This window comes from Sceloporus occidentalis, unplaced genomic scaffold (assembly GCF_023333645.1).
Source record: "Sceloporus occidentalis isolate IW3139 unplaced genomic scaffold, rSceOcc1.0.p SCAF_1, whole genome shotgun sequence".
Lineage (NCBI taxonomy): Eukaryota > Metazoa > Chordata > Lepidosauria > Squamata > Phrynosomatidae > Sceloporus > Sceloporus occidentalis.
This window is the reverse complement of record NW_028316981.1, coordinates 255673931-255700761: the sequence shown is the minus strand read 5'-3', so window position 1 is coordinate 255700761 and position 26831 is coordinate 255673931. Positions and strand designations below refer to the sequence as shown.

The 26831-nt window shown below is 38.7% G+C and overlaps 1 protein-coding gene across 3 annotated transcripts in view; it reads left to right on the top strand.

The window, feature by feature from the left end:
- The window catches only part of YTHDC2 (YTH N6-methyladenosine RNA binding protein C2), a 45529-nt gene extending 21586 nt beyond the window's left edge, over nt 1-23943 (top strand). The window contains exons 13-31 of one of the 3 annotated variants that reach the window (XM_089492162.1): nt 1473-1651; nt 2208-2304; nt 2395-2482; nt 2571-2651; nt 2883-2965; nt 3417-3522; nt 5910-6029; nt 6464-6736; nt 7563-7689; nt 11300-11505; nt 13167-13362; nt 14453-14562; nt 16241-16533; nt 18210-18272; nt 19075-19252; nt 20148-20351; nt 21373-21555; nt 21796-21919; nt 22318-23943. In XM_089492162.1, the coding sequence (XP_089348288.1) occupies nt 1473-1651; nt 2208-2304; nt 2395-2482; nt 2571-2651; nt 2883-2965; nt 3417-3522; nt 5910-6029; nt 6464-6736; nt 7563-7689; nt 11300-11505; nt 13167-13362; nt 14453-14562; nt 16241-16533; nt 18210-18272; nt 19075-19252; nt 20148-20351; nt 21373-21555; nt 21796-21876 (2668 nt within the window). In that variant the 3' untranslated portion in view covers nt 21877-21919; nt 22318-23943. The remainder of the gene's footprint in view (nt 1-1472; nt 1652-2207; nt 2305-2394; nt 2483-2570; nt 2652-2882; nt 2966-3416; nt 3523-5909; nt 6030-6463; nt 6737-7562; nt 7690-11299; nt 11506-13166; nt 13363-14452; nt 14563-16240; nt 16534-18209; nt 18273-19074; nt 19253-20147; nt 20352-21372; nt 21556-21795; nt 21920-22317) is intronic. The other 2 variants (XM_089492172.1, XM_089492167.1) reach the window with 2 other exon arrangements.
- Nucleotides 23944-26831: the final 2888 nt, after the last annotated feature.

The following is a 26831-nucleotide window of genomic DNA, read 5'->3' as shown; positions in this document are numbered from 1 at the left end:
AAGAGTAAACTGACACCTGATATTAGTGAGCATCTCTGCTTGACAAAAGATCCCTTGCATTAATAGAAGCTTTCCAGATATTCAAATATGAGTGGGCTGGATCAAAAAAGTTTAAAACATCTAGTGTTCAAATTCAACACTTGAGGAATCGTAGAATAGAATCGTAGAGATGGAAGAGACCACTAGGGCCATCCAGTCCAACCCCCTGCCATGCAGGAACACTTAAAGCATCCCCGACAGATGGCCATCCAGCCTCTGCTTAAAGACCTCCAAGGAAGGAGACTCCACCACACTCCCAGGGAGTGTGTTCCACTGTCAAACAGTCCTTACTTCAAGAAGTTCCTCCTAATGTTGAGGTGGAATCTCTTTTCCTATAGCTTGCATCCATTGTTCCGGGTCCTGTTCTCTGGAGCAGGAGAAAAAAAAGCTTGCTCCCTCCTCAATATGACATCCCTTCAGATATTTAAACAGGGCTATCATATCACCTTTTAACTTTCTCTTCTCCAGGCTAAATATCCCCAGCTTGCTAAGTCGTTCCTCATAGGGCATGGTTTCCAGACCCTTCACCATTTTAGTCTCCCTCCTTTGGACACGCTCAAGTTTCTCAGCATCCTTTTTGAATTGTGGTGCCCAGAACTGGACACAGTATTCCAGGTGGGGCTTGATCAAAGCAGAATACAGTGGCACTATTACTTCTCTTGATCTGGACACTATACTTTTATTGATGCAGCCTAAAGTTGCATTGGTCTTTTTAGCTGCCGTATTGCACTGTTTACTCATGTTAAACTTGTGGTCTGCTTGGACTCCTAGATCTCTTTCACATGTAGTCTCATTCAGCCAGGTGTCCCACATCCTATATCTGTGCATTTCATTTTTCCACCCTAAGTGCAGTACCGTACATTTCTCTGTGTTGAATTTCATTTTGTTAGCTTTGGCCCAGCTTTCTAGTCTATTCAGATCATTTTGAATTTTGATCCTGTCCTCTGGGGTATTAGCTACTTCTCCTAATTTTGTGTCATCTGCAAATTTGATAAGTATACACCCATTTGTGTCGTCCAGCTCATTGATAAAGATGTTGAATAGCACTGGGCCCAGGACAGAACCCTGTGGCACTCCACTGGTCACTTCTCTCAAGGATGAAGAGGAGCCATTTTTTAGCACCCTTTGGGTTTGGCTGGTCAACTAGTTACAAATCCATGAACAGTTACTTTGTCTAGCCCACATTTTACAAGCTTGTTTGCAAGAATGTCATGGGGAACCTTGGCAAAGGCCTTACTGAAATCAAGAAATACTATACCCACAGCATTCCCTTCATCTACCAAGCTGTTAATTTTATCAAAGAAAGAGATAAGATTTGTCTGGCAAAACTTGTTTCTCTGAAACCCGTGTTGACTTTTTGTATTTATGTAAGCTTGTTTCCACATTGCAAAAGTTTTGTCATGTTCTAGTTAACATTGTGTTACATATTTTAGTGCCTCACTGGAGTCTGGCAATCTAGATGAAAGTTCCTTGGTCCATGCTAATGCCAGTGAACTTAGTGCGGAAGATCAAGAACTCCTGAAAGCTTACCATCATAGTTTTGATGATGAAAAGGTGGATCTTGACCTGGTCATGCACCTATTGTACAATATCTGTCATAGCTGTGAAGCTGGTAAGTACATGTATACTTATTTATCTTGGAGAATATTAGTAATGTATTTAATTTTAGAACAACTGAAAGCAGTTTACTGTAAAACCAGCAATTGAACATAATAAAATAATAACATATATTAAAACAATAAACTAAAAGCCAGGTAATTAGTATTTATATACTCATGATTTATGATCATTTGATGACGTGTTTTCTGCATATAGAGTATTTAGTGGAACCAACACCGCCATGTCTCATTTGTGAGCTTGTTAGGTTTAAACTATTGGACTAAGATGATCTTTTAAAGTAATCCAGCAGGACTAGTATTTTGTTCTTACAGTACATTTGATTGGGGAATTTCCCAATGCCACTTCTGCAATTGATGGAGTTTTTGAGCAGGGTCTTCTTGCATATATATATATGGACAGGCTTTTCTTTATCCCAAGGTATCCACATGGAGGTGAGAGTACTCTCATCTGCAATCAGTCTTAACCAGCCCATAATGGAAGAACTGATACTAATATCTTATTCTCGGTTTCTTATTGTTCTTTGAACATTGGAAATTTTTTTCTTAAAGGAGCCGTTTTAATTTTCCTTCCTGGGTATGATGAGATTGTCGGTTTGAGGGATCGCATACTCTTTGATGACAAGAGGTTTGCTGATAATGCTCACAGGTGAAAATCTGCCTTATTTTTATTTGGAACTTTCTGTTGCATTTTTAAAGAGTCACACATCACTTAATTTCATTTGTACATTGTAACTAGATTTCAGGTTTTTATGCTGCATTCAAACATGCAGACCTCTGATCAGAAGAAAGTTCTGAAGACCTCACCTCCAGGTATTCGCAAAATAGTAAGTATCAAGTGACTTTTCAACTGGTTGTGAATTTTCACTTCACCACATCAGCTGTTGTTATGGCCTATTATTCTTGTTGCTGCAGATACTTTCTACAAATATTGCGGAAACCAGCATTACAGTTAATGATGTCGTCTTTGTGATTGACTCTGGAAAAATGAAAGAGGTGCGTTGTTGTAAACATGTATTATAAATTAAAAATTCTACATTATAGAAGAGCAATATAAGGTCTGTGTGGTGTCATCAAAGCCTGCTAAGTTTTTTTAAAGAATAGATAATATGTGACAAAACCACTGTGTATAGAACTTTTGGTAATTTAGATTCCTTAAAAAAGCAAGTGTTCTTTTACCTTGTTCTTCTAAATCTCACAATAGAGTAATTCTTTTTATCATTTTAGAAGTCCTTTGATGCATTGAACTGTGTAACTATGCTAAAGATGGTATGGATTTCTAAAGCTAGTGCTGTTCAAAGAAAAGGCAGGTAATGCAAAAACTTTGTGAATACTTTTTTCTACAATCAGGCTAGAGACATGTTATAAAAAAAGATGTAATGTTTACTTATTGAAAGAAAAACACTGCTATGTCTGAGTAGAAATACGATAGAGAAAATTTTCTTGTAATAGTAAGTTATGAAATATGTTTGATGTGATTTCTTTAAAAATATTTAGATTTTATTATTTAGATTTAAAAAAAACATTCTAGGCAAATAGTGGAAAGGATTTAATTGTTCTTTGATGGTTGTAGTCCCCCCCCCCCCCACTACATCAACTTGGGATGCCACTATAGATTTACAGTCTTTGAAGGATTTTGTCATACTGAAAATTAGTATACACATAATTTTAATGAATGAAAATTAATATATGTTTTCAGTGAGTTTGTTTAAGTTCCATTTTCTATGGATGATTCACCTTAACTAATACTTTGTTTCCAAGGGCAGGACGTTGTCGGCCTGGAATTTGTTTCCGACTTTTCAGTAGACTAAGATTTCAAAATATGCTGGAATTTCAGACTCCAGAACTTCTAAGAATGCCTCTACAGGTCAGTGATCTTTCTCTGTTTCATGAAATCTATTGAAGCCTTCATAACAAAATGGCTCAGTTTAGCTATCACACCAAACTACAGTTTGAAACCATTACTTTCTGTTCTTTTCAATAGCCTGGTTCACAAGTTGAACTCTGTATATATGGTGTCGTAGAGAGTTGAAGCAATGGTTGTATCAGTGGTTTGAACAGGTTTCATGCCAGACTGTATTGTGCATCTCTAAATGTGGTTTGTAAGGGATGCAGTGGCTCAAGTGGCTAAGATGCTGAGTCTATTGATTGCAAGATTAGCAGGTTGGCAGTTCGAGGCCTGGATGCCGCATGATGGGATGAGCTCCTATCACTAGTCCCAGCTTCTGCCAACCTAGTGGTTCAAAAGCATACAAATGCAAATAGATAAATAGGTACCACTTCAGTTGGTGGTAAACAGCGTTTTGTGCAATCATGCTGGCCACATCATCACAGAGTAGTCTCTGACAATGCTAGTTCTTCAGCTTAGTAACGGAGATGAACATCGCCCCCTGTGGTTGAACACGACTTGACAGCCTTGTCAATGGAAAATAACCTTTACCTTAAATGTGGTTTAGTGAATATTTCTCCAACCAGTGCTGACAGGAAGTGATGGGAACTGTAGTCCCAACACATTTGGAGGGTTCTGGTTGAGGTAGATGTATTTAATGGTGTCTGAATTGAGCTAGTGTGCTAGAAACCTAATGCAGAGAATTACAAAATAAAATAAAACATCTATTACTTTTTTTGTTTAGCTTAATATGGGGTGTGTAAGATATATGTGCCTCATTGGAGAACACATGAGATACATGTTCCCTCTGCTCCCTGTTAAACTTTCCCCTTAAACCAGTGCATGCAAGGAGTGTGTGTGTTCTATTAAAGGAGAATTGCATTCCTGAAAAGCCTCCAGGAAAAGCCTCTTTTAAAAATAATGTGTGGATTTTGTTTAACATTTACAAAATGCTTCATAAAAGACTCACATTGCATCTTGACCCAACTGAATCTGAGGTTTGTACACTGTTTTAGTGTTGAATCAGGTGAAGTTGACAAGTGGTAGCAATAGCAAGTATATTTCTATAACGCTTATCAGTGCACTCAAGCACTCCCTAAGCAGTTTACAAAGTGTAAGCTAATTGCCCTGAATAATCTGGGTACTCATTTTAGCGACCTCAGCAGGATGCAAGCCTAGTGTTGCAGGCATTGTTTGCTTTGTTCTGCAGACATTATCATTTGGAATATTACTAAATATCAGTGGAAACTCATGGCATAGAAACCAGTGTTTTGAACTCTTTTTTCCATTGTAGCTTAGGCAGAAATGTGCAGTGGATGAACATACAGTCTTAGGCTGCAGTTCTGTGCATGTCTGCTTGGGGAAAGTTCTGGTATTAGGATAAACATCTGGTTTCCCCATAGACTTGCTTTTGTGCTATAATGGATTTTCTTTTTCTTTTTGTTACACTTTTTGCCTCATTGATGGTGGATGTCCATTACAATTAAAATTTTGATTTTTTTGATACTTTAATCCCCTGATTTGCAAATGGTGATGATATATTTGTGGTTTATATAATTGCTTTTGAAGTTAAAAGTGGTCAGCAATATCTATTGGAGCTACCTGGCTGACATCTAAAAGTCTTATGACTATTTAGGTGAGACTGTGAGATTGATGCTCAATTGTGTGATGGGGCCGAAAGTTCACTGGTGAACTGCTACTGAATTTACCACTGCTATGATGGCATCAGCAAAAAAGTGCTAATTTCCCTTTAAATATGCCACCACCTCACCAAAATTCCCCCACACAAAACAAAGCTTCAATACAAGATATGTTATCCCTGTATGTGCCTTACTTTAAAGCAAGTACGGTGCTGTTTTTGCACTGCTGCTGCAACCATGCCACCAAATTCTGGTGGCAGAACAGTGGTGAGATGTGTATGTATATTCCCCTATTGGACTGCAGCATCTGGCAGTTGTGTTTGCGACATCCAGAGGTTGCCCACCCTTATTCTCTTGGATTTCCTGAATGCCTAAAAGTGTTTTGTATTACTACTTGGTTGTTTCAGTGATGGTTTCCTTCTGAACAGAGTACTGAGAATAATGCTCCCATTGGCAAGAAGGTGAGTTATTGCCAGTTGTCTCCCTGTAACCATGTAGGTGATATACAGGGCTGCAGAGGAAAGAAGGACTTGATGAAAATCCCCTTCCTCCACTGCCCTAGCTAAAATGCCCCACTGAATCTGTACCTCTTCCTTGACAGCAGAAGTCCTTCTGTCAGCATGAGGCCAGTTACCAGTCATGATATTCCACTTTTAGTATATTTTTTAATGTAAGGAGATTGTATTGTATTTTTGGTGTTCTGAGAAAGGATTCTTTTATTTCTAGGAACTCTGTTTGCATACAAAATTGCTAGCTCCTATCAATTGTCCAATTGCTGATTTTTTAATGAAAGCTCCAGAACCACCACCTGCTTTAATTGTGAGAAATGCTGTGCAGATGCTTAAGGTGAGTAATTGTAGACTATCTGTCTGTTTTGCTGTTCTGTTAGCTGTTTCAACTGCATCTAACTAGTGTCTGTATCAAAGTAGACCGTAAATTTTGGCACAAAATATTTAGTTATCATTTTATTAAAAGATTATGTAAGCTTCTTTCCCAGTTTTAATAATATCTTTCTCAATGCTTCACCCTGGGTATAAGCAAACATGGTTGGCTGTTGTTTAGGTGATTAAACCAACAGGGAATGCCAGATGAAAATATTTGAGTATGTTTTTTAACTGATTGTGAAGAATATTTCTTTCACATGGTTAAATAAGTCATGACAGTAGAAATACTGTACATGGTAATGTAGTTCAAGCTTAGAATCCAGCTGTTCCCTAGTAAATCACTTAGATTGTGCATTTCTTTATATCTTGAACATGGTTACTATTTTTTTTAAATAGACAATAGATGCTATGGATACCTGGGAGGATCTGACAGAACTAGGCTATCATCTGGCTGACCTACCAGTAGAGCCGCATCTTGGTAAAATGGTGTTGTGTGCTGTTGTTCTCAAGTGCCTGGATCCAATTCTGACCATTGCATGCACTCTTGCATATCGTGATCCATTTGTGCTGCCGACACAAGCATCTCAGAAACGTGCAGCCATGCTGTGCAGAAAACGATTCACTGCAGGGACTTTTAGCGACCATATGGCTCTTCTCCGGGCTTTCCAGGTATTGCTAATCGAGAGCAGTTACAAATTGTCATTATGTGAAACATCTTAACTACATCTTCTCTCCTTGAACAAGTACTTAGTGAAGCCTTAGGAATAATTTATTCAGGGGTTCTGATGGAACTTACTTTTACTACCCTTCTTCCTGCTTCTCCACATTGCAGCTGCCCAATGCTTGCTGCTTCCACATTGTTGTTGTTGTTGTTGTTTTATATCCCGCCTTCCTCCCAGTACAGGGACTCATTACTTTCATTACTGCTTCTGGCTAGAGAAGCAGCATAATGCTGTGATGATAGCAGATGTCTTGCTGTCAGTGTAGACTTCACTGTCCTTTATGATCCTGGTTGATACTGGGGAGGCTTGGAAATTTGCGTGTGCAGTTCCATTGTGCTGTATTAGATAGTCTTTCTGATAATTAAAAGTGTTATAATTTCCTTAAACCATATCTCCACATACTTCCATTGGTCAGTTGGAAATAAATAGGTAATCATAAAAGATACCATGTTGGGGATCACCTTGTGTGAAAGGACTGTCTTATCCTCTGAGCTGAAGTTGGATTTCAGGGCTAGAAAACACATGGCCAAGGGCTTTAGACAACCCAGATTAGATTTAGTGTGCCCAGATTAGACGTAGTTTGTTTCTAACAAAATGTTTGAGCGTTGGGTAAATGTACTGGTTTAAGGAATCAAGGCTTTCTCTACTAAAATTTAAGCTCTAAAAATACTTGTTTATAATGAATTACCTTTAAAGGAGCCATTGGAAACATATTGCCCGATTTATAAAAATTAATGACATTCAAAAGCATTTAAAACTAACTTGTTTAACAGGCATGGCAGAAGGCTCGAAGTGATGGTTGGGAAAGAGCTTTTTGTGAGAAAAATTTCCTGTCTCAAGCAACAATGGAGATTATCATAGGAATGAGAACACAATTACTTGGACAGCTCAGAGCATCAGGTAACCTGAAAATTTCCTTCTGTCAGCAATAAGTTGTTTTAATATGATATAGTGGTATCTTTTCAGATTTTTGAAGTGTTTATCCTGATGATCAAACTTTGGGTTGACTTGGATAGAAAGTGTAACTATATCTGTTACGGCAGTTATGTCTGATGTTTAGTTGTCACGGATTGTGAAATGAATGGAACTGTTCCTAACTGAGGTTACAGTACAACCATTCACTGTGTTGATTTTGATGCACATATGGAATACTTATTTCTTTGTTCTTTTCACATGCAAAGACATCCAGTGGCATAGGTAAACTATTTATAACATTAATATTCTTAGCTGTCCTAGCAGAAGGTGATTGGGACATATTTTTTTTAAGTTATAAGGAATTAACATGATTAGGTAAAAGCTTATGGTTAATTATAGCAGTGTGACTGAGCCATCTGTATTTCGTATTTAACCACTTAAGTCTAATTTTGACTTCCATTCTCAATTGTAGAATTTTGCCCCCCATCCCAAACCAATTTCCTCAGAGATAGATACAAATGAATTCTGTTCAAGGGCCACAAGTAACATTTCCTTCTCCAAGTTAAAAGATCACATACAGGGATAGATACAAATTAATTTTGTTCAAGGACCACAAGTAACATTTCCTCCTCCAAGTTAAAAGATCACATACAGTGGGTCCTTGGTATATGCAGGGGATCCGTTCCGGACCCCCCCGCAAATACCAAAATCCACGTATGCTCAAATCCCTATTGTCCCCAATGGCGGCGCACGTGCACGCGCGCCGCCATTGGGGACAAAAGTCCCTGGCTTACTCTCCCCTTTCCTTCCCTCCTTCCCTCCCTCCCTTTCCCCACTTACCTTTTTCATCGCCGCCGTCACCTTGGCCTCCGAATCGCCGTTACCGGCGGTGGCGGCGAGGAGGCATGGCCCTTGGCCTCCACGGGAAGGCCGGGCGGCGCTGGAGGCCAAAGGGCCTCTAGGCAGCCACCCGGCCCTTTTGCGGAGGCTGCATCTGTGAGGAGGCCGGCCTGGAGACCAGGCTTCGGCCTACTCGTGGCTGCCCCCTCCGCAAAAGGGCCGGGTGGCTGCCTGGAGGCCCTTTGGCGTCCAGCGCTGCTCGGCCTCACCGCTGCTTCCGCGGGAAGGCCGGGCGGCGCTGGACGCTAAAGGGCCTCCAGGCAGCCACCCGGCCCTTTTGCGGAGGGGGCAGCCACGAGTAGGCCGAAGCCTGGTCTCCAGGCCGGCCTCCTCACAGATGCAGCCTCCGCAAAAGGGCCGGGTGGCTGCCTAGAGGCCCTTTGGCCTCCAGCGCCGCCCGGCCTTCCCGCGGAGGCCGAGGGCCATGCCTCCTCGCCACCACCGCTGCCGGCGGTAACGGCAACTTGGAGGCCAAGGCGACGGTGGCGGCGGCGATGAAAAAGGTAAGTGGGGAAAGGGAGGGAGGGAAGGAGGGAGGGAGGCAGGAAGGGAGGGAAGGAAAGGGGAGGGTAAGCCAGGGACTTTTGTCCCCAATGGCGGCGCGCGTGCACACGCGCCGCCATTGGGGACAACTTCCGGGTTTGCCTTCCGCGGATGCTCAAATCCGCGGAAAGCAAATCCGCCTATAAGAAGGGCCGACTGTAAAGTGAATTAAGCCTTTCAACTCTTAATTCTATATACAGAATCAATCTGTAGCATTACAGAAGACCCATTCAGTATCTGAGTTGTAGGCACTGATATTTTAAGACAGAAATAATTTCCATAAAGAAATAATTTTTAAAATTTGTGCAGTTCTTTCAAATACTTACAACACTTAGAGAAAGAATACAGAAAGATCAAAAGCATCTTTCTGTCTTCCAGAGCTAGATTTCCTAATCCTCAATTGATCATTAATTAAGTAGAATGTGAGCTCTTAACAGCTTGAGACTTTCCAATATCTAATTTCAGATGACTGATGTCTGCTAATCTTTCAGAGGTTAGGTTTTGCAAACTACTTTAGGTAACAGTCTTAACATTTCAATTTGGAGCAAATATATAATATGCCTGTACTGTAATTTAGGTCAGAATGCACCTTTGCTGACTTCTTAATACTGCTAGGCTGGTTTCATGGGAGATACAACAAAATTAGTATATAACTTCAGAAGAACATATTTTGAATCAATTCTAGTTCATGTACTGTTTTAAGCAGGATAATCTAACGTGAATATAAAATAATAAGCAACAGAAGATTATCACATGAGGAAAAAAGCCAGGAGGAAAAGACATGATTCTGGCATAATTGCACAATTGCGTTGATGATTTTCAGATGACATTGTGCTCATCCAGGACTTAGCTGTGAAGATCCAGGAATGTTCTAGCAGCAAACCATTCCATTGATGGGAAAATCCCATGAATGGTTTCGTGATAGCACAATAATTGTGCAATCGCGAAGGTGAGAAACCTCATAGCAATGCAATCATGCAGCTGCTGTGCTATCATCCTCTTTTTAACACCCCCCCCCCAAAAAAAAATCTCAGGGTGCTGTTCAGCAAGTTAACTTCCTGTATCACTGTGCTGCCCCAAGAGCATTCCTCACAGTGGCTGCTGCCAGGGTCTTTCTTGTTGTGTTACCTTGTTGATTCCATTGTATCTCCTTCATATTTTCAAATGGGGAATGGATGCTGCAACAATGATACATGTTTGGAGTGGGACTCCCACATAACGTTCAATGGCTGGGGCAAGGACTCATGAGATTATTACTTTCCCCTGAGAATTGTGGTATTTAAATGTACATTCAATGGAAAAGTATGTTGCCAGATTATGTTTCAGGTCAGATGTAAGATGGCACATTACCAATTACATAATGTTGACACTGGAAGTACAATACAGCAAGAAAACAGCTGTGATTCCATGTGTGCATGTGCGAAACTAACCATTTGTGAAAAAATTGCGCAAAACACCACCAAGATGTGAAATGGATGTTAGCACGATTAGATCATCGCTGTTGCACAATTACACCAATGTATGAAAAGATATGGCACCATTGCACGATTGTATCGCTATCAGCAGTTAACGGTATAATTGCAGAATTGTGCCAAAAATGAGCCTAGTGTGATAATCTCCTTAGTGAATATAAAAATGGGCTGACATTTTGAGTTTAGATCATGCATGGAAACAAATCAAATAAGAGATTCTTAATGAGATCATATCCTCCCCAATTCAGGTTCTGGGATGAAAGGGAAAGATTTGCAAGCTAATGTGCATTCTGAACTACGTCTAGAATGTTGGGAAAAAGCATGCAGATGATCCCCATTCTCCAACCTAAGTTATGTTCCTTCACAGTTTGACTATACAGTCGAATTAGCATACTGTATCTGGGTGCTAAGATGCTAATCAAGGACAGGCAAGCTGTTGCTCTACAGATAGGTTGAATTGTAGCTTCTGTGAGACCCAGCCAGCATACCAAATGGTCAGGTATTATGGGAGTTGTAGGTGTCCCATAATATCTGGAACAAATTTGTTTTTATTTGTGGGTTTTAATTTGTACTAACATAAAAAATGAATTCCAAATATGAGTAGCAATATGTAAATGAATAGAAAGAATTGGAAATTATTTTGTGAAAGAGTTAACTGGATATAAGTTACTTTCTTACAGGATTTGTTAGAGCCAGAGGTGGTGGTGATATAAGAGATGTTAACACAAATTCAGAAAACTGGGCTGTGGTTAAAGGTGCCTTAGTAGCTGGAATGTATCCAAATATAGTTCATGTTGATAGAGAGAACACTGTATTAACTGGGCCAAAAGAGAAGAAAGTTCGATTTCATCCTACCTCAGTTCTCAGCCAACCTCAATATAAAAAGGTAAGAGGATGAAAAATTAATAATATTAAGATAGCAGGCTTGTCTTAATGAGAAAGAAGAGTGGTTCATTTTTTCAGCAAGCTCCTTAACGTCTTTGCATGTTTTTCTTTTTCATTTGTATATTTTAAAGCAAAAAACAAAAAACAAACAACAACAACCCAGATGCTATTGTTAATAAGATGCTCTCCATCAGGGAAAGTAAGAAAACTGGTTGAGTGGTCTGCTGGATGATCTTACTAACTTCCTTTGCTGACCTTGTTTTAGCACTGATGTTTCATAATTTTAACTCAGAATTTGTGTTTTGTATAGGGTTTATACAATATCCCTGCTGAATACATTCTTATAATTAGAGTAGGAATATGTGGGGCTGATTAATCTACTCTAGGTTGAAGTAACATTGGATTTAGCCCTGTGTGTTTCTCCATTTTTGTTTGATATTAAAAAAAAGATGTGCAATGTCGTGTAGATTCTATCATCCATAATCATTTAGCACTCAAATTTTTTAAAAGCCTGTTTAATTTGGGAAGAAAATTTCTAGGCAATGGGCAGGACATTTCACAAATACAAGGGGCATATTTCTCTTTGTCATGATTTCCTTTACAATTTAATAGACTAAAACAAAATTAAATGTGGAAACTAATTTGCCGTTGAACAGTTTAGGTTCAAGTAAGTCTACATTTTGTAAGTTCAGATCTTTGGTTGAATCTTTTATAAAATAGCAGGGCACTAGATGCTTCATCATATGAACAACTAATATGCTGCCCTTCCCTTACTCTAGATGTGTATATGTGTGATAGTATAAGACAAAGCAAAAACACAAAAAGGTGAATAGGGCACTGAGGGATGATCCATCCATCCATCTTCTGCCAGGGAATCATAGCATGACAAGAAGCTCTGCATCAGCAAGTGCTCTTTGCACTATGGGGGCTGGATGCATCAGCCTTCAGCACATTGTTTACTACCATCTCATGGCTGCCTATTTTTTAAGGTAGGCCTTAAGGCAGTACTGCACTACACTGTTACAGTGTTATTATTCCACTTTTACTGCTGTGGCTGCTTCCTATGGAATCCTGGGATTTACATTTAGGGAAGGGCATTTAGAATTCTCAGCCAAAGAGTTCTTAGGCTTCACTAAACTGCAAACTACAAATGTCCTAGGACTAGGAGGCAATCAGAGCAGTAAAGGTGTAACCATAGTGCTGTAACATTGTAGTGCAGTATAATCTTTAGGGGGCATTAATGATCATGACAATGATGTCATGAAGGAAAAGGCAACATTTACCAGGCCAAAAGTCTAACTTAAAATATTGTACATAATAGATAAGATCCCAGCCCCTTCTTCAATAATTTAATGTAAACATTCTTTAAGATGTCCAAATATTTTTTGTTTTAGTATACTTGAGTTGCAATTAGAGTTTTTATACTGTACTTTCTTTAGAAAGCTCAAAATGTTTATATGGAGTTCCAGTAGTCTCCTACTGAGGCAGTGATGAGTGCCACAGCTGCTTAGATTTAACATTGTTACAGAATGGATTGTTCTCAGCCTATATTCTGCAAATATGTGAGGATGCTGATTTAGAAAATGATGTTTTAAACTACCCCATTTATTATATTCAAAGAATAAAATCTGTTAAACTATCCTCATGTGTTTCTGTTAACAGATTCCACCAGCTAATGGTCAAGTGGCAGCTATTCAGGCACTCCCCACTGACTGGCTTATATATGATGAAATGACACGAGCCCACCGAATTGCCAATATCAGGTGCTGTTCAGTTGTGACTCCAGTCACTGTGGCTCTCTTTTGTGGATCAGCTAGGTTGCCAAGCAATGCTTTACAGGAGCCATCATCCTTCAGAGGTATAGTGTGGTATAACAAATGTTATATATGTATGTTAATACGTATATGTGCTTTATAGAAGAATGAATTAATGTGTGAACTAATATCATCCAGTGTTGGAGGCTATTTTATGGAGATCACTTAAAGTAAATTTAAAGATTTTTGTTTGTTTGTTTAAATGGGAGGGGGAACGTGGGAACTTCTCAATTTCACCTTCTTTCCACTATTAAATACAGCTTCCATAATTATTCTTGCTGATGTTGTTAGAATTTGTTTTCTCCACTACTTTGAAATTTGAAAATTATTTTGCTTACTGTGTTTCTTATGTGGAAAGCTGCTCATTGTAGGGGGAAGCAAAAATGTGTAGATTCTCCAGTAATATGTTACATCTTTTTCACTACTTGGATTCTTTGAATGCTGAGTTTATTTTCCGAGAAAATAAACCCAGAATTCCAGTGGTATAAAAATGGGGATAAAATACCCCATGTCCAATGGAATGTGTGCGTACTCACGCATGTGTGTGCACATACTACATTAAATGTGTAGTTAATGATGTCTGTGTGTTTCCTGACCCAAGTGAATTCATGTGCCTTCCCATGAAGAAATGACAGTTTCTCCCTTTTGGCAAATTGTTGACAGCTAAAGTAGGCCACTTCTGGTTTGCATGGGCCATTTCTTTGCAGTAGTACCTGTCATGGGGGCCAAATCTCTCCCATACCTTTCTAGCCCTCTAGTTTTTTTTAAAAAGCAACCCTAAAAATGGCCCTAGTTCACTTTCTCAGATCCGTGAAATCAATTTTCCTGGTTTTTTGTGGCCTCCTTGGTCTATTTTAGGTGCAGGAAGGATATTTTCTCTCTCTACCAGGTAGTGACCTGAAGACACTTCTGGTTTTGGGAAAAGGTCCCTCACCTTGACTTAAAACAGCTGGGGTGGGGGGCTGTAAAATAGCAAAGTAGTCCCTCTTGAGAGTATGTGCTTGTGAGGCTTTTGTCAATGTCTGGAAAACATTTTGGGGTGGGGCCACACAGAGCCATACCTGGCACTGTGTAAATACTCGATTATAATGTTGTGGTTGTAAAATACATAAGATCTTTGTTATTTTGATATAGTTGATGGTGCTCCTAATGACAGCAGTGACAGTGAGATGGAAGACAGAACAACTGCTAACTTGGCTGCACTGAAACTGGATGAATGGCTCAATTTCAAACTAGATCCAGAGGTAGGTAGTTATTACTAATCATTAGTAAAAAGTATTTTCCTGAAGGAAAAGTATTGTTTTCAAGGATTGTTTTAGGACAGGAGTGGACGACTAGAAAGCTAGGGGCTGCATAAGCTCTCCAGGACAGATGGAGAGCTGCATCTTTCCCCACAATCACCACCCCCCCCCATTTGTGCCCCCAAATATCCTCTATGAGACATGATGGCATTTAAATGGCCTTTTGGGATCCTTGGAGGGCGTTTGAGTACATTTTGAGGCAAATAAATGTTTTGAATTTTTTTGCAAAATTTCGTTTAACTTTTAGCATGTTCGGGGGGGGGGGCTCTAAAGGTGTTGAAATATCATCTACACCTACTAGCTATCTTTTGGGTGCTTTTTAACCTTGGGGCCACAAACAGTGGGACACACTTTGTCCGTGGCTGCTCTACGATGGACAGAAAGTTGATGGAGGTCCTCCCTTGTTTTCATCATGAAGTTTAAGTCAACTAGTTTAATTGATTGGCAATAGGTTCAAGTAATGGATAATTTAACTCCCCCCCCAACCGTGGACTTACCATCAGCAAATTTAAGCATTCGCAGGCAGCAAGCCCCCATGCCACTAATGACCACATGTGCACATGCGTCGCCATTTAAAACTCTGTGACTTCAGTCCCATGTTTTTTTTCCATCTATAGGGGTGGGGTTTGGAATGGAATCCCTGCAGATAAGAAGGGCCCACTGTATTAGAGCTATCAGTACTAGTTTCAACGTAAAGGTCACTTACTTCAAGCTAGGAGTGGTGATACAAGGAGTAAACCTGCTTTTCCAGTATACAGGTTTTTGGCCATGTGGAAATGCTAATGATTCAGATTACCTTAAGAATTTGGTTCAGATTGACCTCTTTCTTTAGCATGCTTGTGCTTTAGCCATGTTCAAGGTGCTTCTAGAAGATATTATAAGTGCAGTTTGCTTCCCGCTCCTACACCATTCATAAAATGCAAAAATTCTTCCCTATATGGACATTCAAAAATAGTGTTTTCAAGATTTATGTCAATTATTAGATACTTTTTCTAGGCAAGGAAGTTATCAAATGATTGGAGGTATAGAAACTTCAATTTATTTATGGTTGAGACCTTGCATCATCGACATAATTTCAAATGCATAACTATATATATATATATATATATCTCACTGAAGTTGAAACAGAAGGTCTTGCTTCTCATTATTGCACTGGAGATCACTGGAAGGAGGGGGCTGGAAATATCTCTGTCACTTGGTGTGGCTGCTTACTGTTAAGGTAGTTTGGGGGGCATTTGTGACTGGCAATAGTGCACAATTGTAAATATGAATGCTATGTAGTTATGAATGTACAGTGTGCCCGTGCAATATACACAGCTTTCAGCATACTCTGAAGGCCACGATGGAAGAAGCGGCACCGTGTGCACGCACCACCACAAGCACGAACCCCATTACTTCTGATGGGGCTCAAGCATACACGAAATTTCTCTTATGCGGAGTGGGTGGGTCCAGAACCGATCTCCTGCATAAGGGAAGGAACCACAGTATACGTCTATCTTATCCATTCATAACTGCTCAACAGGATGCCAGCCTATGTAATTATTTGTATCCAGCCTTTCGACCCTTGAAAGGGCCCTTGTGGTACATGTGTTTTAGAATAAAAATTACATTTATTTTACAGGCAGCTAGCCTCCTCTTACAACTGAGGCAGAAATGGCACAGTTTATTTTTGCGACGGATGAGAGCCCCCTCAAAGCCCTGGTCTCAAGTTGATGAGGCAACTATACGAGCAATCATTGCAGTGCTGAGCACTGAAGAACAATCTGCAGGTCTACAGCAGCCTTCAGGAATTGGGCAGAGACCAAGACCAATGTCATCTGAAGAACTTCCCTTAGCATCTTCATGGAGATCAAACACTAGCCGGAAAAGCTCAGCTGAAGCAGAGTTTGCAGATGATGCTTTTAATGCTGAGAGGTTAGTTTCTTGAATTGAGACGACACACTTTACCTGATTTTGTCCTCAGAGTCTTTGGGTGTAATGGAAAGAGCTGTTGACATGGATCTTAATTCAGTGAGATATTTCAGTACAAGCAAGAATCACAATTTTTTTTTCATGAATTGCGATTCTCATTCTTTAAAAGTGGGAATGGTAATTCCCAACATTCTTCACCATTGCCTGTGCTGGCTAGGTTTATTGAGAGTTGCAGTCCAGCATTATCTGGAGAGCTGAGTGAATCCCACTCCTGTTTTCAAAAAAGGTTCAGTGTAGCAAATACATATCCAGCTGTGGCTTTATTCTCACACAAGTAACAGAACAATTAAAGCACCATGGCTGACCTAATCTTCTTGTGTCTCATTTGCTACTCAGCAGGTTGGGTTGCCTCAGAATGAAGCCTTTTTGTTTTCATATGATGAGGGGTTTTTTATCTTCTCTGTTGTGTAACCTGTTAGCTTGGGGTTAGGTAGCCATACGCTTATTTATTTATTGACTTTGTATCCTACCTTTCTTCCAAAATGGAATTCAAGGTGGCTTACAATAATTTTTAAAATATTAAGCTAAAACATTAGTTTAAAAAAGTGACATATGCATTAAATAAAATATTATTTTAAAAACATGATTAAAAACAGTAAAAAAACCATTAAAACATATTTTTAAAAAATTCAGTCAAAGATTAAAAATGCAGCACACAATTTTACACACATACTGTTTCCCCATAATTACAATTCAAAGGCCTGACTTAATAAAAACATCTCCACATGCCAGCTGAAAGAGACCAGGGAGGGGGCCAACTGGACTTCCCACAGAAGGGATTTCCACAGCCTGGGAGCAGCCACAAAAAAGTCTCTCTACCAAGTCCTCACCAGACCCAGCTGTGAAGGTGGTGGGACTGAGAGAAAGTCCTCTGCTCTAGCCCTTAAAGCACATAATGGTTTATATAAGGAGATATGATCTTAACCACAGCATGATAGTATACAAATAAATTTTGGTAATGACTGCTTAACAATAGAAAAATCAAGTTAACAGATTTTATTGTTATGTTGTTAATGCTTTTGGTGATTTAAAATATTGCAGTCTTAGTGAAACATATTAGAAAAGTTTGAGAACAATTGAATTGCATCCTATTTTTCTCCCATTTTTGTTAACTTGCCAAAATTACCTCCTGCTTGGATGAGAAAAAGTAATTCAGAACAAGCACAGGCATGAACAAAAATATGTGCATACACATGCATACACAAGAGGATTATTTTACCTACTGACAATATACTATTCCTATATATGGTTTTAAAAGTCATATATAATCTGTAACCCACTGAGTGTTTTACTGTTAAAGATTGCATAGTCTCAGCATAATTAAAAAGGCAGTTTGATATCACTGGAATATATCCAAGACATATATTTAAATAAAGCATAATTATATTTCATAGATGTCTTGGATAGCAAAGTAATTCTCAATAATTACCAAAAGATATTAACAGAAAAATAGCCTTTCCCCTTCCAGTTACTATGAATATTTCCAAAGTTTAAGAAATTACAAATAAAGGAATACTTTATTTGATCTGAGCAAACTGATAATATGATGTTATTCAGAATATGTTTGTAAGATGTTTTTGAAAACAATTTGAAGTTATTTAGCCATTTTTCTCTTTCAGAAATCCCCCCAAACCAGCTTTAAGTTATGATATAAACAAAGAGCAGAACAATACAATATTAAGGTAACGTTCCAGTTTCAAAGCTTTTTACAAGCATACTTTTCAAAGAATGCAAGAATAGTTTGACAAAGGAAAGAACAGTAAATTGTTTTTTTTCCTATAATAAGTAGAAGGGTATTTCAGTGCATCACAACTCTAAATTCCATGGAAATGTAAAATCACTTCCTTACAGAATCTACTGGAAAAGGGAACTCATAAGAGTGCCTCAGAATATAAGGCATTGATCCTGTTGGAGACTAACAACCATTCACCCAACTCCTTTTCTTGCAGTTAGCACCAAGATTTATTATCATGAAACGTACCTTGCAAATAACTCTTTGGACCTGAACAGACAGGCCAAAATAAAGTTGCCTCGGGTCAGTTTGGAGGTATGCTGTTTAAATGCTGCATGTGTCCTAAGAGTCCAGGAGCTGCACCAAAGCCATGCTTCAGTCCTAAGGACCAGAGCACAGCTTTGGTGCAGCTTCTGGCCTCTTAAGATGTGTGTGTTATTTAAACAGCATACCTCCAAAGTGACCCAAAGTAGCTTTATTTTGGCCTGTCTGTTCAGGCCCTTATTCACCTCTTGCTTCTGAATACCTTACATTGCAATCAGGTAGTCCTGCCTACTTGGTTCCTTGTACTGGTTTCAGTGCAAGTTGACTAGCTACAGTGTGTGTAAAGAAAGTTCTAACCTGTTTACCAGTTTCAGCCCGTAAATGTCAGCTGATATCTGAAATTCTCTTGGAACATTAAAGAATTTCCACTATAATTATTAACAACTAACATGATTCATTAAACACTGTATTTTACTTTCAACTTCCAGAGTCCTAATGAAATCAGCTTCTCCAGCATTTCACCAACCACTGAAATACAAAGAGAGAAGTGTCCTACATCCTAAACGAAGTACAGATGACAGGACAGACCAGTCATCTGTGAAATCTACTGACAGCAGCAGTTATCCCAGCCCCTGTGCCAGTCCTTCTCCTCCATCATCTGGGAAGGTACAGTGCTTGTTGCTTATGATGTATATACTATTATGGTTGAATCCTTGCTAAAATAATAAATTGGTTGAAATATTTTATTTTACTGTGTTAGAACACTATCGTGCACAGTTCTTGAACCTTCGGAACTGACAACAACATATGAAAATCTGTTTGGTCTTATTTTTTCTTTGCAGGTACTCATTTTATTTATTTAGCCTTTTCATTTTTCACACTAACTATTCCTTTGTTCTATTTTGATAAAATACTGACTCTTACTTCAGTTTTGTATGTATATGGAACAAAGGTCAACACTAAGAGAACAGTAAAAAAATGAGTGGAGTGGGAAAGTTCAAGCTAAGGTTACTGCAAATGTATATCTAGGCGAAATTTGTGAGTGACTGCTAACTCATTCAGATCCCGTTCTGGAGCCAAAAAATGAACTTACTTTAGGTACCAAGGGCAGTTTCTATATCATTTTAGGTGATCACAAGTGGGAAACACGTAATCTGTACCTACAATCAATAAGATGTTTATGCTACAGTGAAACTTCTTGGTCTCAAATGTCCAGGCTACTTTTAGAGACCTATTGACAAAAGGTGGATAAGGGGCTGATGGCTTGATTTGTCTCATACTGCAGTTCTGTTAGATTTCTCAAGCCAACACCTAAATTGCAGCATGATTGATTGTATTATCTGATTTATTTCTTAAATTTAAAACATAAATTTTCCAAATATACATTCTCTTGGCACTGAAGATGCTAATTATTGAACTAATCACCAAAATAGGTGTGGTGTTATTTAAAGAATATTTGTATGTGTGTGTGTTTTAAAAAATATGTAACTAAGCATAGTGTGTGTGTGTGTGTGTGCCTATATATTATAAAAGGATTTTTTAATTTTAATTTTTTTGGCAGGGCTCTAAGTCTCCTTCTCCACGGCCAAATATGCCAGTTCGGTACTTTATTATGAAAAGCAGCAATCTGAGGAACCTTGAGATTTCTCAACAGAAGGGAATTTGGTCTACAACTCCAAGTAATGAGCGAAAACTGAATCGAGCTTTTTGGGAGAGCAGTGTTGTTTATTTGGTATTTTCTGTTCAAGGATCAGGACATTTCCAGGTGAGAACGATATAAAGTAAAGTTAGGGGCTGTGCAGACCACTCCTAAGGGGCAGCCTGCAGGTGCCCCCATTTTTGCCAGATTGGGGCCACGGCAACCACATGCCGTGTCCCTGATCCGGCCTTTCCATGGCGAGATAGCCGCAGCAGTGCGGATATATGGTGTTCCTTCAGCGCTGCGTCGTGCGAACACAGCACCGGAGGAGCCCTGTGACACTGCGGGCTGTGTGGTGCAGCGTTGTGGTGCCCTTGGGGAGGAGCCTGGGTGTGTGTTGTGGAGACGCTATGCCCCAACTCCGCCCCCCCCCCCCCCAGCCGTCCTTTCAGGCCGGTGTGTAAAAGCTCTTAGTTTTATAGCAGAAAGTGCACTATAATGGTAGCAAAATATAACAGTACTCACTTGTTAAATTCATCTCTTCTTTCACTGAACTTTGTTCTTTTGGATGTACTCCTGTATTATAATTCCTTAGATGTGCAAAACTAGCATGCTAAGAAGAAGGTTTTGGCTTTGTCCACATCACATGCAAGGTGACATTCTTTTCAGATCCCATTCAGGTACATGATCCCCCTAGCACCCCCCCCCCCCCCCCAGTCTGAGGTAGTGCAGCCCTATGAGTTTAACTATTGGACCTCAGAATTGAGGTGTTTTTTCCCTTGCTAACAGAGTAAAGCGAAAGCTACAGAGTACTTTCAACTAAAATTGCTTAAGAAAATAAAGGCACAAGCAGTTGAAACCAAAGACAAGTGAAGCTAAAACAAATCTTGTTTCAGGAGTAATCCTCTCTGCAGGAGGAGTTGTCTTTCAAAATAAGTAGCATATACTTGTAGCAAGGCTGACTGCAGAAACATGGAAACATACCGCAGAATTGCTCATGGACAAAGCCTCAGTAGGGCCGTGAGGGTAATAATAAAGAAAGATGCACGAACACTCTCTTTAAATAAACAATTAGGTGCTGTTAATGTAATGTGACAATTCAACTTAGATTTGTTTATATTTTTTGCCTTTCTAAAACTTATTGCAGGGTTTTGCTCGAATGTCTTCAGAGATAGGACGTGAGAAAAGTCAAGATTGGGGTTCTACAGGTTTAGGGGGTGTATTCAAGGTAGAATGGATCCGGAAAGAAAGTCTTCCCTTTCAGTTTGCTCATCACTTGCTCAACCCTTGGAATGACAACAAGAAAGTACAAATAAGCCGAGATGGCCAGGTATGTTGGTATTTACAGACTGACCATAAAGATATAATATGATCAGCATCAGCCTTCTTGTTTTTCTGTCTTCAGTGTCAAGAATGTTTTCATATAGTCAGTTTTAGTAGTAGACAATTCCTGCTGAGGGCTAGTTGCCTCAGTTCTTTGAATGTTGTTTTGTTTTTCTCGTTAGTTTGATTTTTATAACCTATATTTATCATCATTATTGTTATTGAAGTATTTTATTTTTTTGTATAGGAACTGGAACCTCAGGTTGGTGAACAGCTGCTACAATTGTGGGACCGTATTCCTTTAGGAGACAGAAACACAGCTGATTGAAAATACAGTAGCAGACTCAGAGTTATGCTTTCTCTCTCGATGGGTGTGTAAACAAATTTGTTTTTTACCTGTTCATCTCTTTTCTTTTTTAAAAGCATGCTTTTTGGACAAAAGAAATGGTATAACTTGGCAACGTTACATGTTGTCTCAGAGTTTACATGGCAGTAGAGTTTAAGAGAGAGGGAGAAGGAGGGGTGTGTTTGCAGCACAATGTAACAGCCATTGAGAGAGGTTAGGAAGTGGAGAAAAGAGTAGGAAGGCAAGCAAAAGAATGAACTAAGAAGTGGGTAGTCACTTTAAAATCTGTCCGTAAGGCCAATGCAGCAGCTTCCTCAGAATGCTTTTGGGAAGAAGCTTGGAAGCACTTGAGAAAATTTACCAAGATAAAGGAAAATATTTTGGTTGTTAGAGGTTTTAACTATGTCGGTTTTTTTTTCACAGTTGCACCTCATGTGAAAGCAACGATCTGCTAAAATCACAAGTACGCCTACATGAACTAAATGCCAGAATGAAAAGGACTTCAGGGAATTCAGTGGTGTTCTTCTAGTACAGACAGGATTTCATTCTGTGTCCTGTGTTGAAAGAAGAAATGCAGGCTGCTCTTATGTTCATAAAGTAATCTCTTCTGAATGCTTCACTGTCAGGCTTCAGATGTTAGGACACTAGAACAGACTGAAGCCTCTGGCAAGCTTGAAGTAACATTGTCATTCTTAATATATGGACGAAACGATGAGTCTGAGAGAAATGAGTAAAACTCACTGTCTGAATTGTATCCTTTTCAGACACTGTCCAAGGGAAAATAAATGCAGGTATAATTTCAGAATGTGAAGTTCTATGGACAGTCTTTGTTATAGGAGTAACAAGTATTTGACACATTAGTTGAGAGGATCTCCTCCCCCTAGGTTAAATCCATTCAAAACATGTTGGATACTGTTGTCAGTAGATTGGCTTTAGGGTATATAAATTTTGGCCATATTTATGTCCAGTATAAAGTCACAAACATTGGTATTGAAGGTTGAAAGAAAAACACTTTGAAGAATCATTAGGCATTGGCTGCATCATAACATCTTTAAAACAATCAGTTTTTTCCTCCCACCCAATACTATCTAGTTCTTTTTATCGCCTGTTTTTCTTGTGACCTGGTTTTTCCAAATAGCTCCCTTCTGTTAAAAAACAGCAACACATACATGTGTACTTTGCCTGTACAGCACTTCTGTCCCTGTCATCTTTTGAAGATTGTTTGCCTAATCAATAGTTTACAAAGAGTAAAGGAGAAATGTCACATTTAACCGGAAGAAAAATTATAGATTTAGTCTTGAAGAAGCAAATTACTGAGCAGTGTTCTAAGCTAATAAATGTAAAAAGAATGTGAGTTTTCTCTACAAACCACGAAGTGAAAATAGAAACTTTCATTTTCAGAGGAACACTACATTAGCATTTTAACAAAAGATTCTGGATTTGGATCTACTGGCTTTTCTAGTTCAGTTTTTATGTATAGAGACCTATTTGATTTCTGACAATATGTAGTTGAATTCATCTGTACATCCATACAGCATTCTTGTTAAATTTTACTGACTGTAATCTAAGCCATTTAATTTGTTTATAAGTTATGAGTTGGAAGTAATATATCTTTAGAATGAAGTTTCTTGTTTGTAGCTGTACAGTGTTTTTAGAACAATTTGAAACTACAGCAGAAGAACACAAACAGTTCTGTATTGACTTGAGACTGTATTTTCACAGTTTGATTGTTATATTGCCTGTAATTTATGTTGCACCTTTAACTATGTTCTAATTGTTCTGCTGCAGTCATGGGTAAACACAGCAATAAATTGTAATGGCAGCTTTGACACGGGTAGTAGAAATCAGCAAGTGCTGTTTTGTATAATTTTCCTCCAGTTGGTTTCAGATTTCAGATGCAGGTGTTTTGGACTACAAAGGAATGTGAAGAATGGTCTGTTTCGTAGTTTCTAAAGCATAAACTAATGAAAAATCATTTGAAAATGTAATGTTAACATATTGCTATGTGTCCTTTTAATCTCAAATAAAGCTACAACACATGTTGAATGATCTTGTTTGATGAACTTTAATATATTTTTAATTTAAAAATTATATTAAAATTAAAAATATAATTTAAAATTTTGATAACCCATATTCAGTCTGTATATATTCACACATGTGTATGGCAGGACATTAATGTAGAGAGTTGCATAACCATTGCTGTAGGGTAGTGAGATAGAATTGTGATGTGGAATGTGATGAACTTTGAACCTATACTATAAATCAGTGGAATGGGAAGAGCCTTAGGATGAATAAAAAGTGCTCAGATATAGATGCGCATTGCACTTGTAAAATAAAATATATTGAAATAGTGGGATCTAGTCATTCTCTACTGAACTGATGGAACCATATCTGGCTCTACATTTCTCCTGTAGTTTGAATGATTACTGCCCAACACTTTTTAAGGACACTGATTGGCATATGTAGGGCCCATACAGACAGGCCAGAACAAAGCTGCTTCGAGTCACTTTGGTGGTATGCTGTTTAAATGACACACACATTTTAAGAGGCCAGAAGCTGCACCAAAGCTGCAATACAGTCCTTAGGACTGGAGCGTGGCTTTGGCATGGCTTCCAACCTCCTAGGATGCATGCATCATTTAAAAGCATACCTCCAAAGTGATCCGAAACAGCTTTATTTTGGCCTGTCTGTACAGGATCAATGAGATTTCAGTTAATTTCCATTTGACTAGCTCGTCATTTCTTATAACATATTACAGAAATTAAAGTTAATCTCTTCGTGAAATCCATAGAGTTCCTCTGTAGTCAAAAAATTTAATACTTTCTTTCCACATACCTCGTAGTCTCAAAGCACTTCAGAGCAATCTAAATAAATCATTCAACAGCTATTGTATATCCCTATAAGTAAGAACATTTTATTATGGCAAAGATAATTGTGAAACACTCAAGCCTAGGTGTAAGTAGGACCCACCAGTTTTCTAGTAATAAAAATGGCAGTTTGTGTAAGTCTGTATCAGTTTAGGGCAATCCTGTGAATTTTCTAAGTTTTCTTAGGGTGCATCTACCCTAGAAATAATGCAGTTTGATACCACCTTAACTGCTATAGCTCCATCCTCTATTCATTTGTAGTTTTGTGAGGCATCAGCTCTCTTTCGCAGAGAGAAGGCTAAAGACCTTGCAAAACTACAAATCCCAAGTTTCCATAGGATGGAGTTACAGCACTTTCTTTATTTCTACAATGTAGATGTATCCTTAGGCAAGGAATACCCAGAGGTGGTTTTGCGATCTCCCATCAAAGAGCTGACCTTGCTCAACTTCCAAAATCAGACGGGATCTGGTGCCTTTGGGGTATCTAGGCTACCTTTAATGTTTATAGGCCATAGTGGCAATAATAGATTTTTTTTCTTTTGAAGAAGCTGCAGAGGGATGTGGGACCAATTCTGGATATTGCTGGAAATTTTCTAAAACACCTCTGAATTAGTCATAAGGAACAGCTAGTAGAGAACTCTATTGATCATCTTGCTGTGGCGACTACTTCATTGTGATTATAGCAATTTCTAAGAGCTTCAGTTGACTTTCTGGATAAATCCATTAGCCCAATTTTCATGGATGGATCTTTTTAAAAGAAACTAGTTTTTATGCTTTCTGGTCTTAAAACTAAAACATCTTACTGTTTTCATGCTGTTTTACATCTATGGCCAAACCCCTTGAGGCTGCTCATGCAAGAAAAGTTTGTTTTGTGTTTTGTTCCAGCAAATCATTCTGGAAGCACCGAAAGTATTAATGCCAGGTGGCAAATCCTCTTAGAAACAAATTTTCAGTGTATAAGAAGGGAACGTCTCTTAATTGGATGCCAAAATTTATGTTCTGTAATGTAGAATACACATCTCCTTTGTTACAGCAATATTACACATTTGGGAGAAACTTGTTGCCTTCATAGCCTAATCCATTCACAGCATTTCCTTACTGCAGCAGCATCTGATATCACTCCTGGAAACTAGTAGCTTTTTCAGGGATGTTGTCACTGTGGATAATTTTGCATTTAAAAGTTAGTGTTGTTTAAGGTTTCTCAGTACTGTATGTTGATAAATTTTATTGAGTAGAAAAAAATGATACAAGAATTCCTTGCTCTTGGGAGGCCAGTATTTTGGAACATAATTACTCCAGGTAATCAGTGGCATCTTGGGGTACAGGTTTCACCACGTGACACCCTAGGGGTGTGTGACATGCCATTCCCTAAACATCTGCCTTGTGGTAGATATGGGCTGTGACATTTGTCTGCATCCCTTTAAAATGCCAAAGAGATGGGGTGAGTGGGTTAGTCTCAGTGGGAAGAGAAAGGCCCCAGGTTAATTTTTTAAAATTAATTTTTTAAAAAATTACATTTTCTTTAAAACATCACATCAATTTTTCACTTTAACAATGTACATGTAAATACAAAACAATCCGTATTATTATTATTATTAGACTGTGAGTATGATAATGTAATTTGAAAGTATAATTTTAATTTTGCTAGTTGTTTATGTCACAAATATTGCCATTTACAATTTATGAACAACATTAGTACAAAAACCATTACTAAAGCTTCTGTATGGTTTGGTATGGGAGGAGATCAGTGGTGGCAGGGTGACACCATGAGTTACCACACCAGGTGATGCCAACCATGCTGACACCACTGCAGATAATTGGTCTGATTTGAGGGTGAGTAAGGATCTACTGATTTGTATGATCTTTTCTAACAAGTGAATGGCATGCCTCAGTCAGGTGAAATGAGTTTCACAATCTCATCTTAAAAACATCTAAGGGTAGCCGTGTTAGCCATACAGCAAATCCAATAACATCCAAACAATGATACCTTTATTGGGCCAACCAAAATGCACAATTACATGTTGCAAGCTTCTGAAGTCACACTGGCTTCATCAGGCAAACAGGAGAAAA